Genomic DNA, 22,816 nt, shown 5'->3' with positions numbered 1-22,816 from the left:
ATGCTCGAGAATAGATTGACGCACTGAAAAAGCATAACAAAGAGCTGAAACAACAGGCTACCTCCATGGCCTGATTCGGAGTTCCTTCATACTTTTCATTTGATGGCCGGTGGAGAGTAATCTCCTTTGAAAGCTCTACAAATGCTGAGGCAGAGTCTTCAAGAGCTTCTCGCAAGTGATGCTGAAGTGAGGCGGCTGACAATGGAAGCGAGTGGTGAAGCTAAGATGTCAGCCACAAGTCGCCGGAAACTAAGAACCATGCTTGCAATCTTTGGGTCTTATTTTTTATTTTTATTTTTATTTTTCTTCTTCTTCTTCTTCTTCTTCTTCTTCTTCTTCTTCTTCTTCTTCTTCTTTTTTCCCCCCTCGTGTCTCTTTTCTCTTTTACCCTGTATTTTGCTTAGGAATTGAGCATTAAAGCTTCAGATGTTTTTTTTTCCATTTTTTATGTTTTTGAAATTTTCTTGTTTTCAAAACTATAATCGAAAAGTTTAGATCCTCAATTTGAATAAAAGAGATTTTCATTCTGGACATCGTGGTGTGAATGGCATGGCACATTTGTTTGTGAATTTGAAACTAAGAATGATTAATTTTCAGTAAGTTTTGAATTGGTCATTGAGCTTTCAACTGTCCAAAATTCAAAATACAACTCAATAATAGAAAAACAAAGCATAAACAGCTTAAACATGCCACAAGCCCTTAACAAACAAACCGTTGAGCCTTCTCTTTTGTTGCAGCTTTCAAATCTGGGTATAGAGCAATTTGGCCGGCCGGCCAATTTATTGGCCAACCGACTAATTTGTTGGATAGCCGGCCAAATGATAAGAAGAAAAAGCGGCCAGCCGGCAGAAAAGTTGGTTGGCCAGCTGACTAGTTAGTGTGACACAGCTGGAAACAACTATTATGTATTTCCAAGCCACCATCTTCTATAAAGGGTGATCTTTACATGTTGTAATGCCACAGAAGTGAGAAGATAAAAGTTTTGCTCTTTCAAAATGGAGAATTCTCTCATTATGCTTAATGATTGGATGGCCACCCTAGATGGCACGGATAAAGCGAATTTCGCCTGAGTTGGCCTAAATGCACTTTTCTCTTTGAATCGTGCCCCGTTTCAATTTTCATTTGTTCGTGTAGTTGGTTGTTGTTGGAATTCGGTCACCGATGTATTCCACTTTGGGACACAAGAGTTATGTCCGACTATTAAAGAATTTCGAGCGCTAATGAAGCTTCCTCGAGATGAGGAAATTATGCCCCAATTCAATTTTGGCTATGCACAGGCCCTTTTTCAAATGTGCGGTCTAGAATTAAATGAAACTTGGTCTTTAGCTTATAACTTGAAGTGGACATTTTTGCCTTGATTTGTCGATTTTCAAAAGTTGGTGATAGAAATGATCGTCTTTGGCGTGGGCAGCAACAACATGCTCTTTGTCTATGTCTTCTGACACATTTCTTACTTGTTCCTAGTGGCCTTGAAGTTAGCATTAAATTGGTTGACATAAATCAACGCATTCGGGAAGGTCAGAGTTGTTTTGGCTTGGCACTAGCCAAGACTTTGATGGACTTGGATACATTCCATCAACAAGAAACCTTCCACTTTGCAGGAAGTCCATTACTTCTGCAGGTACTGTTTTCCATCATTTTCTCATTTTCCAGTGCTCACATCACTCTGGCACTCAACACTCTTTTTGTTAACACTTCTATCACCCTTTTGCTCACTTTTCTCTCAACATACCCCTCTCTTTTCTTTAACCTCTCTGTCTTTTAATCCCTCCCCAGATATGGTTGATGGATAAGTTAAAAGTGATGACTCTTTGTACCCAGTATTTGGCTAGACGCTACTTTTCTCACTACCAGCTGGTGAACTTTCCCTCAGAGGAAGCGTGGTACAACTGGATGCATCATAGGTTTGCGGCTGACATTGCTTGGCAATGCCCCTGGCTTGACTTGCCCCAAATGACTTATAGCATGTTCCTTCAGCTAAGTGTGCAACTAATTGGCTTGATCCACTGCATCTTTTACTTCCCATTTAAGTTCATATGACAATTTAGACATGATCAAACCCATCATGTTGGTGAAGTTAAGTACCCTGCTTCATTTCTATTTTGGGGCACACATCTCTCCCGATATACACTCGCTTGGAGGATGAGAGGACTTTTGGCTCCTGCTAACACCTTCGCTCATGCCCTATCCAATGAATATCTACTCTAGCTAGAAGAACAGGCACAAGCTAGCGTTGTCCCAATGGAGAAGACCTCCGACAATGTAAGGAAGAGACAGGAGGCCTCTAGGAGTGCAAATAAGGGACAAAAGACTTGACTCGACTGTGCTCCTAGTTCATTGTTTTGACGTTTTTTCAGATTTCTTAAAAAAAAGGGTTGTATCAAAATGAGAGATAAATTTGTGTGCTTATTCCATCCTTTATTTCGAAACCATGTAATAAAACTTGTGAGTACTGAAAATTTCCCTTTTAGGGCATGTAATAAAACTTTTGCGAATTCAACCTTAGTCTGTACTTACGGATCCTTCTGAAGAATTTCTTTAGAGCTACGCAATGACCCTCTCTTTCCTTAGATTTGACAATCATATCATCCATATACACCTCTACCTCTTTGTGAATCATGTCATGCAATAGCGTAGTAGTGGCTCTCTAGTAGGTAGCTCCAACATTTTTCAATCCAAATGGCATGACTTTATAGTAATACATTCCCCATGGAGTAGTGAAAGTTGTCTTTTCCCCGTCTTCTGGTGCCATCATGATCTAATTATAACCCAAAAATCCATCCATAAATGATAGAAGTGCATGCCCTGTTGTGAAATCTACTAACTCATCAATGTGTGGTAATGAGAAATCGTTTTTTTGGCTAGCTTTATTCAAGTCCCTAAAGTCAACAAAAACTGTGGTTCTACCATCTTTCTATGGGACTGAAAGTATGTTGGGTAGCCGTGTTAGATATTCTAATACTATTAAAAATCTGACATTGATTTGTTTCGTCACTTCTTTAATCTTAAGGGCCCAATTTGGGCAGATTCTTCTTAACCTTTGCTTCACGGGTTTAACCTAAAGGCCTGGGGAATTTTATATTGTACAATCTCATAATCAATTCTAAGCATATCTTCGTAAGACCATACAAAAACATCTTTAAATTCTTTTAAAAGAGCGACTAAGCACTCGTGTTCCTCCAAAGATAGCGTGGATCCAATCTGGACCATGCAAGGATTTTCCATATCGCCTAGGTTTATTGAAATTATTTTGTCTATGATAGGTTTAGCGCATCTCTCCTCTTCCCGTTCAATTAAGTCTTTTATGCTTTAAGAGATTTCTTCCTCGAAAATCTTTTTCAATTTTATCTTTAAAGTTGGTGGGGTCAATGTTGTTAACTAATGGCGCTGCGGGTACTCAGAATAATCCATTATTTCATGAATTGAAGTAAGGGAACTTACATCTGACTCAAACACAGAATAAATAGAAAATTTAGACTCAACCCCTACCCTTGGACTTATAACTTCCTTGTCATTGGACGCGTCGGAATTCGGCATGCCAGATTCTGACTCACTTGACCCACTGCTAGACTCATTGTCATGGCTAAGTTTTGTGCTTGACCCTCCATTACATCCACTATGTATTTGGTGACATCTTCCTTCGAAACTCCATTCTCCAGCATCATCACGAAATTGAAATTCTCCAAGTCAACATAACCAGTCTTAGTATTCAAACTAATCTCAATATCAACACCAGTCAAATGGTCTATCCAGTCTTCACTTTCCTCACTTGAACTGTTGTATCTATCTTGTCCAATGTCTATATCCGAGTTTATGAATTCTTATCTGTGAGCTCGTGGTCAAAGAATATTTCAAACCCTAGATATCTTTCCCTTGTCGTATGATCAATCTAAAGTTCTAGAAACCCATAAAATGGGAAATCTTTTCATTCTTTAACAAGTGTCCATTGAGGGTTCCTTGGATGGGTTTGTACTTGAGCTTTTACTTTCTACCTTCTTTTTTTTCCTTTGCCTTATCTCGCATTTTAGTCGCCTTTGCTATCAAGTCTTTTTTTGTCAGTTGGTATCCCAACCTAAAAGTGAACAAATGATTGTTGACTTCTAGTACCTTCGTAATTCCTTGTTTACCATTCTTTCCTAGAACAAAACCAATAATGTATCCTTGTTTGTTCATCATCAGAATAAAGCACCAACATGTCGATATTCCTCAAGAGCCATGATAGATTGTACTACCTGAGCTTCTGCTAAGGTGAAGCCTGAAGGGAAGACATCCTCATCTCTATGGTGGATCTCAAGTAAAAGAGTGATCACGTTGGGGGGTCGACATACATAAGTATCACCATCTAAAGTAACTATATAATCCCCTTTAACACACTTGATTCTTTAGTGAACAGTTGAAGGCATGGCTCAGAGTCCGTGCATTCATTGTCTTCCTAATAGCAAGTTGAATGTGGCTGGAATGTCAATGATATGGAATTCCACATCATGTTCGTTCGGTCCAAGCTCGACCCTTAGTTTCACCATTCCCAAAACTTCTCGTAGAGTGTTGTCATAACCTTTAAAAGTTTGTGTGGTTGCAGTGTAATCTTTGGGTCTTAACCCTTGAGTATATACAGTCCTGGTCGGGCACACATTTATGGCAGATCCATTGTCAACTAGCACCACCGACACCCATTTCTCTCGACACATTAGTGACACATAGAGGGATTTGTTGTAAGTTACTCCTTCAGGCGGAAAATTTTTGTTTTGAGAAAGTGATGGCAGGGTTCTTCTTTACAGGTGCAAGCAACGCCACTAAATGTTCTGGAGTGGTGTCTACAGACAATTTGGCCTTGTTTAGTGCAGTCAACATAGCCTGGTGATGTTCACAGGAAACCATAAGAAGACCCTAAATAGAGATATCTGCCTGAATCTTCTTCAGCTGTTGAAGCACACAATCTTCCTTATGCTCCTCTCCTTTCCCTTTAGATGCTTCTAAAAGTTCACCTTGCTCAAGGAATGTGGATTTGCAATGTCGTCCACTACGTGAGAGGTGATCCACTTCCTATACATACCAAGTGTCATTTGACTTAACATTTTCCCATGTTTCATCAGTGTAAGCTAGGTGAAGGTCTTCGTCTTTCCACCACATGCCTTTTTCTATTTGGGTCATCTTCTCTGTTTGAACCAAACAATTGTCAACCATTGGGGTATCAGTTTGGCCTTCACCATCTAAGGTCATTTTCTAAAGCAGCACAATTAGATCCCCTAATTTGTTTTGCTTAGACATGGCTGATAGTCGATGAGACTGGTAGAGCTTGCTTTAGTACGAGACACAGTAAATTGACTTAGAGCATTACTTTTCTAAGACTGATAGTTATGAACACAATCTTAAGAAGCATGTGGATGAGTTCAGTCAGACTCCGCTCGAACTTTTACAATAGGATGTCAAAGTCATCATCATTACCCATTAGGTGATAGTTGCCCAGTTAAGGAAAATTTGAGAAATTTTGAGAGTTCCTACCAGACTAATCATCTTAAACAATGGCCTTTTCATTATTTATTTTTCTTTACCAAAAAGTGTCCCAATTTATTTTTACAAGTACCTGATCAAATTTCAACTTTTATTTTTCAAAATAAAGTCTTTTTTTCTATTCAAATTTCAATGTTTTTCTTTCTTTCTTTCTTCTTTTTTTTTTTTTTTTTCCAAAATTTTTGAGGAGTTTCGGATTTTATTCCAAGAAATCAATCAAACAATTATCCTTTAGCCAAATATCTTATAGAGGAACCATAATTTTATTCCAAAATGGAAGATTTGATAATCACTTCCTTGTCTAACATTTTTCCATAGAATTAGGGTTCCTTAAATTTATTTTCAAAAGTACATGATCAAATTTCATATTATCTTATAGAGGATTATCGTTATGTTTCAACTAGATGCAGTAAAGTGTATAAAAAATAAAATTGACTTGAAAGTATAAGGGGTTAGCATTTACTAGTTAAATTTACGACTTGGGCAAACTTAATATCTCCATGACATCCTTTTATGATCTAGTGAACATAAGTTAGTCATGAGTCATTACCTAGTTGAGCATAAACCTTTACACTTGTCTTCGAGAACTCACACATTAGGATGATTGGAATTAGTTTATGACATTGGGCATAAACCGGTGGCTTGTTGTACCTAATCACATTGATGAGATGATGACATGGATGGTTTGAGTAGGCCCTCTTGGGCCCACTCGCTTGTGGCATCTTACTCATGTAAATATGTAACTTTGTTCACAATGACTACACACAAGTAAGTTGGAAAGCTGCAAAAGGGCATCTGTATTGACACATTAAGTCACATAAAGTTTTCTTATGGTGGTGATGTGAATAAAGTTTTGGAACTTGAGAATGGAAAGAAATTTCCAATATCCTAAGGACAATGGGAGCATCGTGATTACTAGCGGATTACTCCATTAGAGAATACTCAATATTCTTAGCTGCATGGTGGCGAATGTGAAAATTTTTTACGTCATCACTACTTGATTGAGAGGGAAACATTCATAATTGGTCCACAAGATGGTAAAGAGCCTAGGATAATGACAAAGGCTCTCTAATCTATTGTTTATAAGGAAATCGATCAATGTTGCTCATTTTAAGATGAAATCTTTAAGGATTAACCATTTTTAAGATTTGGTTGACTTTCGGCTGTGACGTGAAACTGTTCTAATGTTATGTGTGATTTTGATAGTCATTTTTGGAGGCATAAGGCTCGCTAGATACTGAAATGTCCCACCATTAAGGAATGTGTAAACTCAGAGAAGACTTCCTCATAGGGAGTGAGGTTTAGTTCGACTTAGGCTATGATTGGCACGAAATCAGAACTTTACCTTGTGGACATTGTGACCCAACATCTCATTGGAGAATTGGGTAAGTAGATCCATAGAGATTTACCTTCTGCTTTTATGGAAAAAAATTAGGTGCATAAAATGTTGCTAGTTGCAATAAATCTTTTACAGCCTAAAGTAGTTATCCAATTAGTGGTTCTTAGATTTCATTGAGTCATGATGGGCTAACGATGATCAATGGTCCAAAATAAGTTTTTTCCTTACTAAGTCATTATAAGCTAGGAATTTAATGGGATGTCACCACCTAGGGTTTGGCAGTACTCTATCTTAGACGTGATGGACATTGGTGTTGCAATTTATATGCTTGGATGTACGATCTTTACGGTTGTTCTGAAAAAATTCTTGGTTTGTCTTTGATGACTTACATAAGGAATACCCTAGAATGATTCTAGATGTGAAATTGAAAACCCATTTACTTACCTGTAGGTGAAAGTTAGAGACTCGACTATTAAGTGAATCCTCAGATTTTGTTGTGGGAGCTTGAAGCACGCTATGTGGGCGTATTCAACATAATGAGTGTTATATTTTGTATATGGTCAACTGAGTAGTTTAGACCTTGACTTAGACCTTGACCTTGCTCATCAGACTGTAGATATGATACTCTACTGGTAATGTATAAATTTGCCCCTTGTAAGATTTAATACACTAGTTGGACATCTTGAATGAACGCAAATTGGTCATCAAAATGTCTTTAGAAAAGTAGTTGTGCAAGAGGTAGTGATCTTGAACCACTTCATGTGAGGAACACATGCTGGATTCCGTTGTATATACTTTATCGCAAGAGGTGCTGATAGGACCTATGTTTGGAATCTAGAATTGCGCAAACTGTAGTTTTGTTTTTCAATCGATCGTTTCCCCTCCTCCCTCGTTTCCCCTCCTCCCTCTTAGATTATGGGATATTTATGCTATTATGGTTTGTGGCATAATGATTAGCATATGATGATGTCAGCAGACAAGATTGGCTTATTCACACGAGCAATTGCCTTTAGCGCTTGGAAACGAGCAAGAATGAGACTAGTGGTTTATTTTATTAGGAGCCAAGAAAGGCTCAAATTATCCACTATATATGTTGCCTTGGTTGGAGCCAAAATAAGGTCATATTGAAGACCAAACATAGATGTTAGTACCCACTTCCTATATATTGTCTGTTATAATTAGCCAAATGCCTGCTCTCATTTAGCACCTAAAAAGCAAGCACATAGATAATTCGGGTTAAGCACTAGAAAGTGACTCATGAGCTTAAGAGCTATACAAGGTATGGAGTGTGACTAAGATCAGTACAAGGTATGGAGTGTGACATCACTCTTTGGAAGAGTTACTTGACCGTAGCATGTATTCATACCACATGTGCTTCGTGACCAAGTAATGAGGTGAGAGAATGGATCACAATTTCCTCATCGTGTGAGTCTTACATGTCATCGTTTATATGACTTTCACTTTTGTACCCTTTTGTGACTTTTGACTATGTCACAAGGTGAAGAGTTGATGTTTAATTACTTTGGTATGCTGCCTATGATGATGTATGATTCGGCCTTAAAGGACATTATTGGGAAAGTGATCAATCCTAAACTAAATAGCACGAGGGCGAAGGGAAGATCATCTAATATTACACCTTTGTTGTATATTCACTGTTGGCAACTCACATCGCTCTATATGAGAGGCAGATTGAGTGTGAATATATTACAAGATTTGAGAGTGTCAAACATGATGTCTCTATTCTGGCTGGTTTCGAGTTTCTAGTATATAGCTCCCACATGCAGGTGTTTTTAGCAGTCGCACAGTCTATTAGCTAGTATGCGTTTGTTCTATGTTTGAGCAAATAGAGATAGAGATGCAGCAACGTTATGCCAACTCATGTGCGAGTGGGAGATGTTAGCAAATGGGTCGAGTTTCGGACAAGGGTTTGGACGCCCATGGTGGCATGACCCATGACTCATGTAAAACCCATATGAATTTAAGTTTGAATTTAAATTCAAAGTTATCCTAATAGATAAGAATAGCTTACCATCCTATCTTATCTGGGATAAGGATGGGTGGTTACCTATCTCTCTATATACTAATCATATAGTTATCATTATGGGTGTGGAAAAGGAGAAGCAAAATGTAATATTGTGTGGGTAAAATATTTGAGTGCTTCAATCTCTCTGCCATTGAAGAACTAAACACAAGCCTTTGTATTGTGAGTTATGTGAGTGTTGCTCGCATTGTAATCTCATTCCACTACTAAGATTTCGACTGGTGATTCGGAGGCACGTGATTTACCTACATAGTTCATGGATTCGGTTTGAGCATGCCCAAATCCATTTATTTATTTCTGCTATGTATTTCTTATTTTTCCTACAGATCTGAATGGTGTTACACCACCACCAACTAACCAAATGATTTGTTGATTTGGTAACCAATATATTTCACTAAAATGACAGTATTTTGAATATTCTTATTTGTGTGTGGATTTTACTCGCTGTATATTATTTGGGTTCTCTCTCATTTGGAGAACTTATTTATATTAATTATGTATTAGATTTGATATTCACTTTATAATTCATTGAGTCTGCTGAGTCTGCTCCTTTATCTATGAGTTAGCATCTCTTTTAAAATCTTAAATTAGTGGGAGCCTATTTTGCTACTCTATTTGAGCTCCAGAATGCACATTTTCACGACTAACTATTTAACAACTGCCACTAGTACACATTTAGCGTCTCAATTGATCATGTTCTAAAGGCTTAACCTCCGCGGATTAATTCTTAATTGTCCAAATATTAGATGATTCGGATTAATTGAAATGTGTGGGCTTGAGTAACAGAACAAATTGAAGTTGGGCAAACGCACCACCACCATAATGAGCCGAAGAACTCGAGTATGAGGCCGAACCAACTCTTCTTGGGGAACTCAATGGCGTCTCTGGGCCTTTCCTAGCTAGCAAGCTGTGCTACAAACATGATTGGCCCATCAAAGAGAACTATGAATCTAAATTATCATTGGTCATCATCGCACACATGCTTAACAAGCTATGATCCAAATGATACAAATTATGTAGGTTTTGTTATATGGATTATTTCCTTTTCTTTTCTTTGTGATATAAGTTCTATTCAACATGAATTAACCACTTAATTAGTCATTCTTATACAATCTCAAATAAAAGATTAGAGGGACCAATTCTTACTGAAGACAAATATTGAATTTATTATTATTATTTATTATTTATTATTTTTTTTCATCACAGAGTCTTTCTTTAGTGGTTTATTTCTATCCTAATATGAAGTTCTTCCTTATAGTAGATGATGTTGTTAAGCTAGTAGGGATGTGTAGTCGAACTTTCTTTGATAATTATTTTGTCCAATTTAATGTAAATATCTTAATATTTATATATAATCTTTTACAGATTCGCGACCAAAAAAAAAAAAAAAAAAAAAAAAAAAAAAAAACACCATTCAACATGTTCATTTCTCCTATATATGTTGGAGCTTAGAGTTGTTTTAATAAAGGCAAATTTACTTAGAAGTTCTATCCCACAAAAGTATGTATCGAAAAGTCTTACGAATTGTTCTATAGAAAATTAAGTCCCATTGAATTTGAAAATATACACCGTGATATTTCCTAGAGTTTCTAAACATGGTGATACTTCATTTGTGCATATTATTGTCTTATTAAATTTTTGTAAAATGTGTCATTTTTAAAATGTGACAATGACACATAATTCTAATGTGTATATTATTGTCTTATTATGTTTCCAAGTGTGAGTATGCTTCATTTGGGTGATTCTAATGTGAGATAGGACTTATGGGTTCATATATTTATGGGACTAAATGGTCCATAAATCATAGATATAAAATTTATTAGTAAATGCTCCTTTAATAAAATCTTTTTTCATTTTCAAAATTATTTTTTGAAAAATACAAAAAATTAGTACAGTGAAAATGAACATCAAAAATATGTTTTTGAATTTTTGCACAATAAAATAAAATGATAGAAAACAATATGAAAAATGATGAATGTTTCTAAAATTTTCATTATTTTTTTACTTTTACTTCATTTTTTTATTTTTTATTTTTTATTTTTTATTTTAAGAGGAAAAATGTAGAACTATTATCACAAAATAATATAACTTCGCTGTGTCACTTTTTACCACAAACATTCATTACATTCATCTTTTTTTAGAAAACAAATTTTGATTTCTTTTTTTATTTATAGATTTGGACAAATTTTGATTTCGAAACCAAACAAACTCTTTTTAATACAAGTGTTAGTGATAAACCATTTGGAATCATGGACAGGTTAAAAAATGTGAACAAATCAATGTGAAAGCACCATAAAGAAGGTCAATGCATAATGAGCAATCTCACTGAAGGGATACAGAGATCAAATAGAACAACATGCATTTTGGTGGCCAACATAGATTAGGCACAGCCTACCAAACAAGCAATACTTTGCATTAATGGCACAATTGAAATCTCAATACTTTCAAAATTATTGTTCAGATGAAATATACAATAGATATTGCCAACCAAACAACATATCTTGAAAATTGGGATAATACAATATCAGTTCAGTTGCAGCATGATTCTATATTTTCCCTCCTACTTCTTCCAATTTTCCCAGCAACCAAACAAACAACCAAAGAATAGAGGAATATAACAGGATTGGGTTGACTAAAGCAACATTACATCATCTGAATCAGAAGGGTATTGTTGAAGATCTACGGAATCCATTTCCCAAATCTTGAGTGATGCTGTGACGCTCACTCCTGTGGCATTGTTAAACAGGAATGCCCGCGCTGCGCCATAAATTGCTTTCGTTGGATAGATTCGTGATGTGATCACTGTTCTCCCTCCTTGAGCAAAGCTTTCCACAATCGAATGATCAACCTGATTTTTTTTTTTTAATTATAAAAAAACCATTTAGGTCCATATATTGACCCAAAATATGAAATTTCATACGAAAACTGAATTTTACATACCAATAATCTCATAGAAAATTTTTCGCCATCAAGGACAGGGACCATGCCTCCATAAACCTTTTTGTTAACATCAGAAGCCTTGGATGATCTGCATACGATTAACACTATCTAATATTAAACACTAATAAACTCAGTTGGTAACGTTTTTGTTTTCTGCTTTTTGTTTCATAAATACAGAATGAGGGAAACAAGCAAACCTCATTTCATCGGAACAGAAGAAGGTCCTGTAAGTGCCATCGATGTCCTTAGAGATGTAGAAATAGACCGGTGTGAACTCAGAGAGCAAATCATCAGCAATAACCAAAAGACCAAATGGTCCCAGAGTGCCTCTCACAGCAGCACCAGTAGTACTGCAATTGTAGCCAACATCGGCTTCAAATGTTGCCTCCAATGCCGCCTTATCTACTTCAAATGTAGCAATTATGTCCAACTGTCACCGTTACCACACAAGTATGGACTATTATTAATTAACATGCAATTATTGATTACCGTAATAATCCACCATGTTTATTAAAATGTTAATGTAAGACGGACCTGTGTAGCAGAGCTTATGTTGAGCGGCACGACTAATCCAGGTCCAACCCTTACACCATTGAAGTCAGTGCAGTTTGATCTGAGTCTCTCCACTTCCTCCACTGGCCATTGAAGTACATTGGTTCCGGTTTTCTTGTCATACACTACAGTCCTTGGAATTGTCTGTGGAAACATAACAAGAAATTAATCTTCTCCATACATGACTAAACAACTTACTATGAGCTTTCCATTTTTTTCTATACATATGTATGAAACAATGAGGGGCTTTGATGCAACATTTGCCTCATAATCTTGTGTATTGTATGATATCTAACTTTGATTTTCTGTGTAAGCAAAAACCCATTGAATTGAAACTAAAATTTTGGATACAAGTCTTGCTCTATGAACTAGACATAACTAAGAGGCATGCTTTATTATTAACATGCTAAAAGAAAGAGTGATGTGATGTCCATAATCAACAAATGAGGATGTGCTTTTATAGTCTACTTGAAATTTGTTCATATTTCATAAATTATTAAGATATTGAAACTTTCCAAATGATTGTAGTTTGAAAATTAGATCTACTATAAGAGAATTCCGAAATTCATTTTGTGGTGTGATCCACATCACACTAAATTTAAATCTATATCTTAAAAACTAAAATTCGAAAAAAATTTTAAGTATTTTTTTAGGTACACGAGAGATTTTTTTATTATTTTACGATGATATATAAGTGATATACCTGAACGGATGCCCAACCCTTTAAGAGGTCATCATCTTCACTATCAGTTTCACCAATCCAACCCCACAAGATTCTCCTTTGCTTGTTTTGATCATAAAATGTCTTTGATGCATAATGCTTTCCATAATCCACCCGCAACCCAATACCCACATCTAGCTTCGGGTTATCAGGGGTCCATGTATTATTACTTGGATCATATGTCCCAAGTGCATAATAATCCTTCTTGTCATCATCCAAACTTGCCTTCAACACATGCTTAATACCCGGGCCGTTAAATGATGTGTCCAACCCATTCGTATCGGTAGTTGAAACCGGGTAAAAGTCCACGCACTCCCACATACCCGTACCCGGAACCGCATGCATAACCCCATCCAATAGCTCATAGCTAGTGAAGTTAGTGGTTTGGTATACAAGGGTCATACCCGTTGTATTAACCTTTGATCCAATAGCAACCCGCCACTTTCCATCGTTGGCGTGCCACGCAGTGGTCGGGTCACGAAAGTCCTTATGACCAATGCCGGGTGGAGGGACCATAACCGGGTTATTCTCGTACTTGACCCAATTAAGGAGCAGAGGATCAGATAGGTTGGCAGGGTAGGCAAGATTTTGCACCTGCACATGATTATCGGTATCACCGGTGTAAAGCATTATGATTTGGCCATCGGGGAGGAAGGTGGCGGACCCGGTCCAAACACCGTTCACATCGAACCAGTGATCGGGAACCATGGCGAAGGGAAGGTAGAGCCAGTGAATCAGGTCCCTTGATACTGCATGGCCCCATGTAATGTTGCCCCAAACTGCAGCATCTGGGTTGTACTGATAGAAAAGGTGATACCATCCCTTGTGGTACAGTGGACCTGCAACCATGTAAAGTTCATCATATGAGGGCTATAAAATAAATGAGCTGACTTTATTCGAGTTCAGTTTGTTCCGTAAATGAATCCAACTATACTACATTTTAAGACTTGATTTTTTTAGTTCACGTCTGTAAGATTATAAATAATACAAAAAAAATCAATGACTTGAAAAGTAAATGAAATTAAGTTACAAATCAAATTTAAAAACTTACTATTTAATGCCTATAGATGCAATGCCTATCTTATAAAAAAAAAGCAAACCACAACTAGAGATGCAATGAAAAAATTATAAATTTATTACTCTCCTAAATATCCAATATAAGTAAAAATGCATAACTGTTTGTATATAGGCAAAACGATGGATCAAGTTGCTAATATGATTTAAATTGGACCGGACACTTAGATGCCAATAAGTCCTGTTTGTTTTCAGAGGCAGAATGAAAGGGATTCACAACGAGGGGATTAAGTAAAATTGTATTTGTTTTGATAATAGTTGCTAGTGTAGGAATTGTTAAATTATTTTTATATAAAATAATAAAACAAATAAAAAAAATACAAAAACATTAAACATTAAACATTAATATTTTTTAAAAAATGCCCAACATGTAAAAAATTTGAAAAAAATAAAAAAGTTCCAAAAAAAAAAAAAAACAAATAAAATAAGGACTTTTACTTAACAAAAAATATAAAAAATTAAACATTAATGTTCAAAAAAAAAAATGCCCAACATGTAAAAAATAAAAATTTCTAGTCCGACAGACTATTTTTCTAATACCAAGTCTTAGAGGCGCATTCGAATCCCCTCCTCAAGGAGATTCATAATCCGAAACTTATTATCAATCACCTCCCCAATCTCTAAAAATAAATGCAATGCTAGTGGATCCCACCTTACTACCATTCTGAATCCCCCTTTAACTCTCCAAATAAATGGGCCTACCTCAAGAGCAAGTTAATGGAATGACGTAGGCTTATTGTACCAGGAGGTCTAATAAAATGGAATCAAATGATCATTCTAATAAAATATTCATTTTTCTACTTGGTTGGTTAAAAAAAAAAAAAAAAAAATTATAAATACATCTCCTGAGATTTAATTAAAATATGAATTGCCCCCTATGGTTTTGAAAATTATATTCCACCCCCTGAGATTTCTAATTTCATAACAAATTGCTCATTTTATCAATAAATCATCAAATTAATTACCAGTTTTTTATGATGTTAGAAATATGTTTCAATTAATATTTTAGGTAATTTTATTATTATATAGAAGAGCAATTATGAATTTTATTTTTTGGTTAATTTTGTTAAATAAAAAATTCTAACAAGGGAGTATTTGTAATTTTTTAAACCACATGGGACAATCTGTATTTCAAGCAAACTTCAAGAGAGTTTGTAATTTATCCAAAAAAAATAATGACAAAATATATTATCAATAAAATCATCATTCACTATTTTAAGAGAATAGTCTTTCTATATGAAAGCCTAATACTGTGTTTGATTCATGGATTTAAATAAGGATTTAGGAAAAAAAAGAAAAAATGTGTGCAAAACGTGATTATATTTCAATCACATTTTACACACCTTTTTCTTTTTCATTTCTAAATCACTCACCAAATCCATAAACTAAAAACTCCCTAAGAAACGATGGTTACATTTAATTACTTCTAGTGAATCAAAAAATTGGTGTAAAAGCCTAAGGGTGATATCTCTTTAAATTAATTTATTACGTGTACTACTCAAATTTGGAGAGCATGTTTTTGTTTTGTTTTTGTTGTTTTACTATTCAAGGGATTAGGTGGCAACGCAGAGTCAGAGAAATTGTCGTGTACGTTTGTTGGTTTTTAGTGTAACACAATCACATCTTTAATCCAAAACAAAGCCAAAAAAAATTTTGTTCACATTTTAATTGAATAAATTTTTTTTTTTTTTTTTTTTTTTTCAGTCTGAGATATGGTAGATATAAAATGGGAAATGTCTCGTAGCTCAAATTTTGTGGCTCAAAAGTGGCTCAAATGACCAAAACGACGTCGTTTTGGCCATTTTTATGTTGTTCTGTACTCAAAACGACGTCGTTTTGGCCATTTGAGCCACTTTTGAGCCATAAAATTTGAGCTACGTAGCATTGTCGATATAAAATATCAATCCTTTACAACAATATGATGTGATGGAGTTCGTATATGTTCATGAAATTGAGCTATGACCACAAAATTATTGTCAAAGAACTTGTTGAGCCTCATAATTTGTCAACCAAGTTATAAAATATATATATATATGTATATATATATATATATAGAATGCAAGACGTATCATCAAAGTATTCTTGAAAGTTTCAGCCACTTTTCCTGGAAAATTATGAAGAAGAAAAGAGAGGAACGGAAAAGTGGATTGTTTGACCACCCAAAAAAAAAAAAAAAATTCGAAAACTGATTTGGATTTGTTTGACAATGAATCATCAAAGTATTCTTGAAAGTTTCGGCCACTTTTCCTGGAAAATTATGAGGGAGAAAAGAGAGGAACGGAAAAGTGGATTGTTTGATCACCCAAAAAAAAAAAAAAAATTCAAAAATTGATTTGGATTTGTTTGACAATGAAATTTAATTTTGTAATAGATAAGGGAAAAAAAAAGAAGAAGAAGAAGTCATTCTATAAAATAATATTCCTTGTGTGTATTTCAATTATTATTTTTGTAAGCATCAAAAAGATATCGATATTACAAATGAAATGGAGAACTATGTTATTACACAATACAAACGTGTTTTCTTGATCTTAAAGGTAACTATATTATTTCACAATATAAATTTTAAAACTCGCGTGAAAGCAACCATGTTAAGCGTGATAATAACGACACCTTTCTATTTATCAATTATTTTTTCTAAAAAAAGACTTAACTAGTGATTATTTTTATATTTTAAGATAAAAGAATCTGGAGGACTAAAGGCACTTGACCCTTCAACATCTCCCAATAATTTGCAGTGTGATCATCTAAATTGCATTTTATATACTTTTAGATTGTAAATAGACTTGTTTAGATTACCAAAAGCATGCATATACAAATTGAGAGGGACCCAAAACAACCGCTATCCATGAAACTCAACTCTATTATATTCAATTATTTATGGGCCCATCACACCATCCATTTAAATCATGCCAGACTCGGAGAGGCTAAATTGATTGGTCCACAAATCGACCAATCAAATTTTCCACATCAGATGACAGAGTATTCATGACCCACATAAAAAACACAATTATTCCATATAACACTAATTTCATTGACTAGAAACAAAATAAGAAAATAGTTAATAAGTCCTATTTTGTTTCACTCAGGAAAAAAAAAAATCTTATTTTGTTGAGTTTTATTAAGTTTTAACATGAATAATTAATTTTTATTTGTTATAAAATATTTTCAAAAAGTTCATTCCTCCATAATATATATCTTATCCTAATTTTACCATTTTCATTTAATATAAATATCAATTTTATAAACAATTTTAACTTAATTAAAATTAAAAATTTTAATTGTAAAAATTATTAATATTATATTAAAAAATCATATATAACCATTGCATCAAAACAATTATAGAATAAAATGCATCATTTTTTATTAGTTAAAATTGTGAATTTTTTTAAGTGTAAGCAATTTTAAAAGGCTAAATTCTTAAAATTCCAAAGTGTTATGAAAAAAAAATATTATGAAAAATGTATATATTTTTCAATGCATGAAATAGTTGACAAATCTTATACTTATACTTTTGTTTATGAAAATTCACTTAATTTCAACAATTAAAATATTTTTATTATAAAATTTTATATAAAATAAATTATTTATGAAATCTATGGTTCATATTTTAATGAGAAAAATAAAATATACGATTATGAATAACTGAAATTTGTGTAACAATTTATAAAATAAAAAATAAAATAGAACTTATTTATTAATATTGACATTTGATATAACTCAATAGTAATTTTGAAAACAAAATAGGACTTGTTGGTAATTTTTTCATTGTGATTTATGATTTGTTTTAATACAATATCATAATTTTTGCAATTAAAAATATAAGTTTATTTAGATTAAAAATAATTATGAAATTACTGTTCATATTAAATGGGGGGTAAAAGTGAGATAAGATACATCATTATGGAGGAATAAACCTTTTGGGATTATTTTATGACAAATAGGAATTAATTGTCTATATTGAAACTTGATAGAACCCAATAGTAATCTTGAGAGTAAAACAAAATTTATTAATTATTTTCCCAAGAAAATATATAGTAACAAGCAAATTTAAGTACGATTAAATATAATTAAAAAAAAATTACGAAGAATATATATATATCTACACAACAAGCTTCTATTTATTAAAATAATAAGCATATTAATAAATGAAGATATCTTTAATTATAGATGACATTTTTTTCTCTCACTCCCACTCCATGAGATTGAGTGGAGCAATTTCTTAATTATATTTATTAAATATATTTGTATATATAATATATAATTTTATTCTCAGAATACAATAATATTAAAATACTAAAATATTACACTTATTTTTTTTTTTCATTTTACGGCTTTTAACTCTTACTATTATTAAATCACATTAAAAGTTTTTTAAGCTACAAAATTAGTCTGTTGTCACCTCCTCAATCGGTCCCCTCCCGATATGATATGACACAGGAGACTACAAAATCACCCCGTTATCATTTCTATGTTTGATGGTGCATGTTGTGCTAAACGTGCATCACTCTATTTGATTTTGATTTTAATTTTTTTCCCGTGAAAAATATTAAAAAATAATTTGGTAAATTTAAATATTAAAAAATATTTTAATTTATTAAAAATTATTTTCACAGAATTTTTTATTTTATTTTTATAAAAGATAAGTGTTATTATTATTATTTTTATCCAATTAATTTTAAATATTTTTCAAAAAATATATTCTAAAAAGAAGGCGTAATTCTGTGCTCATTTATGTATCATACAGTAATTGATAAACAATAATGATTCATCCCACTAAAAACATCACCATTAATAGCACTAATGCATTAAAAAAGTAAAAAAAAAAAAAATACAACTCCAAGACCAAAACATCACATCATTAATGGCGGGACCCACTGCCACCTAATTAGTGGGAGCACTAATTAGTGCTCCCAAGCATTTTTCATTGATAAATGATGTGGTCCTATTTTTTTTTTTATATAAATAGCAAGACCGTTCCAATAATTAAGACTATGCCAGCCCAACATAGAGTTGAGTCCTGTTTGTGGCATAGGACTTGACACACATGCATTAAATTGTAACATTATTAAAATAATATGACTTATATCTATCATTTTGATGTAGACTATAAAATGTATGAAAAATGCTTGGGAGTACTAATTAGTGCTCCCACTAATTAGGTGGCAGTGGGTCCCGTCATTAATGATGTGATGTTTTGGTCTTGGAGTTGTGTTTTTTTTTTTTTTTTTTTTTACTTTTTTAATGCATTAGTGCTATTAGTGGTGATGTTTTTAGTGGGATGAATCATTGTTGAAAATTTATTTACCAGCAATCAAACTAGTATTTTTGATTTTTTTCGTAATAAATATTCCATATAACAACCAGAGAAAAAATAATAATAATATTAAATATATTTTAGTTTCCTGGAAATTTCCTTAGTCATTTTGGGCTGACCAAGACAACAATTGACTGGTAAACCATGCAATTTTGGTTTTTAAAGGCTGCAAACATTGTTACAACATTGTTACAAGAGTTATAACCTATGGTTACTTTAACCAATTAAGCAGTATAATTAGCCATTCTAATTCTCTTAACGCTTTGTTTCATTCATGAATTTGAGTAAAAATTTAAAAAGAAAAAGGGAAAAGATATTTTTTCTCTTTCCCTTTTCAAATCATTTTCTAAATTCATGAACCAAATGCAGTCTAACGGTTTAGTCTCAAGTGAGTAGGTCATTGATTCAACTCTTCGTAAGGAGAAGTTGAATTAAGGAGGTAAGCACTTAGTGCTTTACAATAATAAAGAGACTATAACTCTCATATGTGTTAATTTAACAATTACCAACTGACTTTCATCGATAAAAAAATAAACCCATGGTTACTTTAGGAACTTCTATTGAATTTTCGGGATCTAGAATTTTTCAAAGAAAAAAAATTAAAATAAAAATGATTTCTTATATTATTTATTTTTCAATGAGTTAGTAAACAAAAATTAAATTTTCAAGAAGTACCTATTTATTTTATTTTTCAAATATAACCAAATACAACAAGAAATTAGTTACTTTCTTTTATTTAATTTGTTTTCTTATCTTATCTTATCTATTTATTTATTTTTGTTATTGTTATTGTTTTTTCTTAACAAATAACCAAACAGAACAGGAAACACAAAATCAAGAAGGCAGTAGAAAGGAAATTAGACATACCATTGGGATCTGAAGTTGAAATTTGTCGACGCCCCCCAAAAAAGCAGCCATGAAAAAAGACCAATTGATTTTGATTAGTACCAACATGATATATATTAAAATGAGTAACGTTACATTTATTGACTTTGGTGTCATTTGAGTTATTTAAATTTGTTATGCCAGTTGACCAGCCGATTATCCGGCCAGTCATCCGAATGAAAGGGTGACGATAGACGAAAGTGAAGCCGATCGTCCGGCCAACACAAATTCAGACGATTCAAGCTATAACAAATTTGATAAATAAATTATTTCACTATTAAAAAAATATATATTTTATATATAAGGAAAAGTTTAAATATATTAGACAGTCAAGTCTGTATTTTCATGAGGGTGGCATAGATGCAAATCTTTTCTATACACCTAAAGAGTCCCATTTATAAAAAGAATCCAATTTGTAATACAATTATTTTAGGATTATCTACTAAAACGCTATTTATGCTTGTATATATATATATATATATATATTTATACACAAAGTAATTTATTGATTTATTTTATGAACAGCATTATTCAAATATATTTAATGGATTGACCAAGTTAAAAAGCAAAAAGAAAGAAAAATAAAAAAATTGTTTGCAGCCCACCATTCATCCAATTCTTTTCTGGTTGAAAATGGTAAGATGTTCTTTGCCAAGACAGCATAGCATTAGTCCAAGGGTACACCGGACCGGCGGCGGAAAAGTCCCGGAAAGTCTTCTCCGACACCCCCTGCGGCACCCCCCTCGATGGCGGCATTAAACTCTTCGGCACCACCGACGGAGAAGACTCGGATCGATCGTCATTGACTTTAGATAGGGACTCAGATTCAAGGTTTGAGAAGAACAAAGCAACCATAGAAGACACAAACAACATACAAAGGAAGATTCCGACAAGACTCTTAATGGGTTCGCGGTGATACGGCGGAGACGCGGCGGAGGTTGGGTGGTCCGGCAGCCTGATGTACGGATTTGCGTGTTCAAGATCTTCTGGGGTGGTGGTGCGAGTAGGGTTGGAGTCCATTTTTGGGTTGGCCGGAGTTGAGAACTAGAATGGAGAGAAATGAAGATGCCCTTCTAGACAAACATGTGAGAGAGAGAGAGAGGTGATGAGTTGGAGTGTGTCAGATAAAGTGGTGGTGTGTCAAATATGGATTTGTTGATAAGTTGAGCTGGGTTGGGAGTGGTATGCTTGTCCAGCTTAGTTGAAAGAGGAGAGAGAGAGAGAGAGAAAAAAAAGAAAAGAATGAACGAGAAAAATGTGGAGGTTGGTGTTGTGAATTTAAAGAGGGAGAAGGGGAGGTGTGGCATAATAGTTGGGGGAGTTTTTGATTATGTAAATAAGGGATAAGTTTGTGTTGGATTATGTAAATAAGGGATAAGTTTGTGTTTGGCTTTGTGCTACTAATTGTTGGCCTACTTTGTGGCTGTGACTCGTACAAATCTGAATTGTCTCACAACACGAAGAAGTCCTTGTTTTATACTTATCCTTCAACTTTTGAATCATATTTATAAAAGAGCACGTTTGAGACTTGTAAAATGTTCTTACAGTTGTATTTATAATAATGTGACATTATATATATTATTTTTTAATTTATTACATATTAATGGTATAAGACTCAACTCCTTACTATATCATTGTGAGTGAATTTGTAAGTGTGAATTTCTAACATTACTCATGTATAAATAGATAATGTTATATGTGGGGACATATTTTTGTGAGTAGCAACACGTGGTCAAGGTGGCACCGAAGTGCCAGCTGAGGTGCCACGCATCCTGGTCATGACGCCGAGGTGATCTCGGCTAGGTCGAGGTTACCTGCCAAGATACCGGAATTCGAGATGAACGGATAGGGAATAAGAGTCTTAGAATGGGGGAGGACCTCAGCCTGGATAAAGATAAAACTCTTAGGGAGTTTATCTTTATCTATTAGAGAGTCTGGGATAAGTATTGAGCCAGAGTCCATTGAAGCTAGGCTTCTACAGGAATCAGGTCAGTGATTGCTATAAAAGTAAGGCACCCTCGTGGGTCTAAGGTACGCTTTTTGTATTCTAGCTTGTGAGTTAAGCACAATTGGTTATTTTTTAGAGATATTGATTACTGACTTGATCGTCGGAGTGCCCCCGGGTGGAAGAACCACCGCCGGAGTCTTCTTCTTTCTGTGACAGGTCGTTCGGGCACAATCTATTCTGCCGGTGTTTTGCAGCTGAGTACCTATTTGGCAGTGTGGTCAGAAAACAACACACACAATTTGGCGCCGTCTATGGAAAAGAAAGGAGAATAGATGGCCAACGACAGATAGAAAGAAAAGATCGGGGACGGCATCCCTACTGGAAGTGGTAAACACTTTAATTCTAACGTAGAGGAGGATAATTGCAATGAAGAAACTCGGGATCAGAATCCCGGAGAGAAAGACGTCGGTCAGAAGGGAGACGCACCAAAG

General features: G+C 34.1%; 1 protein-coding gene across 2 annotated transcripts; it reads right to left on the bottom strand.

The window, feature by feature from the left end:
* Window positions 1–11,371: 11,371 nt before the first annotated feature.
* LOC114276233 (beta-fructofuranosidase, soluble isoenzyme I) lies at window positions 11,372–21,907 on the bottom strand. 2 transcript variants are annotated; one of them, XM_028218016.2, is made up of 7 exons: window positions 20,983–21,907; window positions 20,360–20,368; window positions 13,087–13,943; window positions 12,366–12,527; window positions 12,029–12,261; window positions 11,832–11,919; window positions 11,372–11,739 (listed from the first exon to the last, which is right to left on the bottom strand). In XM_028218016.2, the coding sequence occupies exons 1-7, from the start codon at window positions 21,395–21,397 to the stop codon at window positions 11,524–11,526; spliced, it is 1,980 nt and encodes a 659-aa protein (XP_028073817.2). In that variant the 5' UTR covers window positions 21,398–21,907; the 3' UTR covers window positions 11,372–11,523. The 2 variants fall into 2 exon arrangements, with proteins under 2 accessions (XP_028073817.2, XP_082736016.1); XM_082879890.1 differs by lacking the exon at window positions 20,360–20,368.
* Between the last annotated feature and the right edge of the window lie 909 nt (window positions 21,908–22,816).

The sequence above is a fragment of the Camellia sinensis genome, chromosome 1, assembly GCF_055761805.1.
Source record: "Camellia sinensis isolate YWXY chromosome 1, ASM5576180v1, whole genome shotgun sequence".
Lineage (NCBI taxonomy): Eukaryota > Viridiplantae > Streptophyta > Magnoliopsida > Ericales > Theaceae > Camellia > Camellia sinensis.
This window is presented reverse-complemented; position numbering and strand designations above follow the sequence as displayed.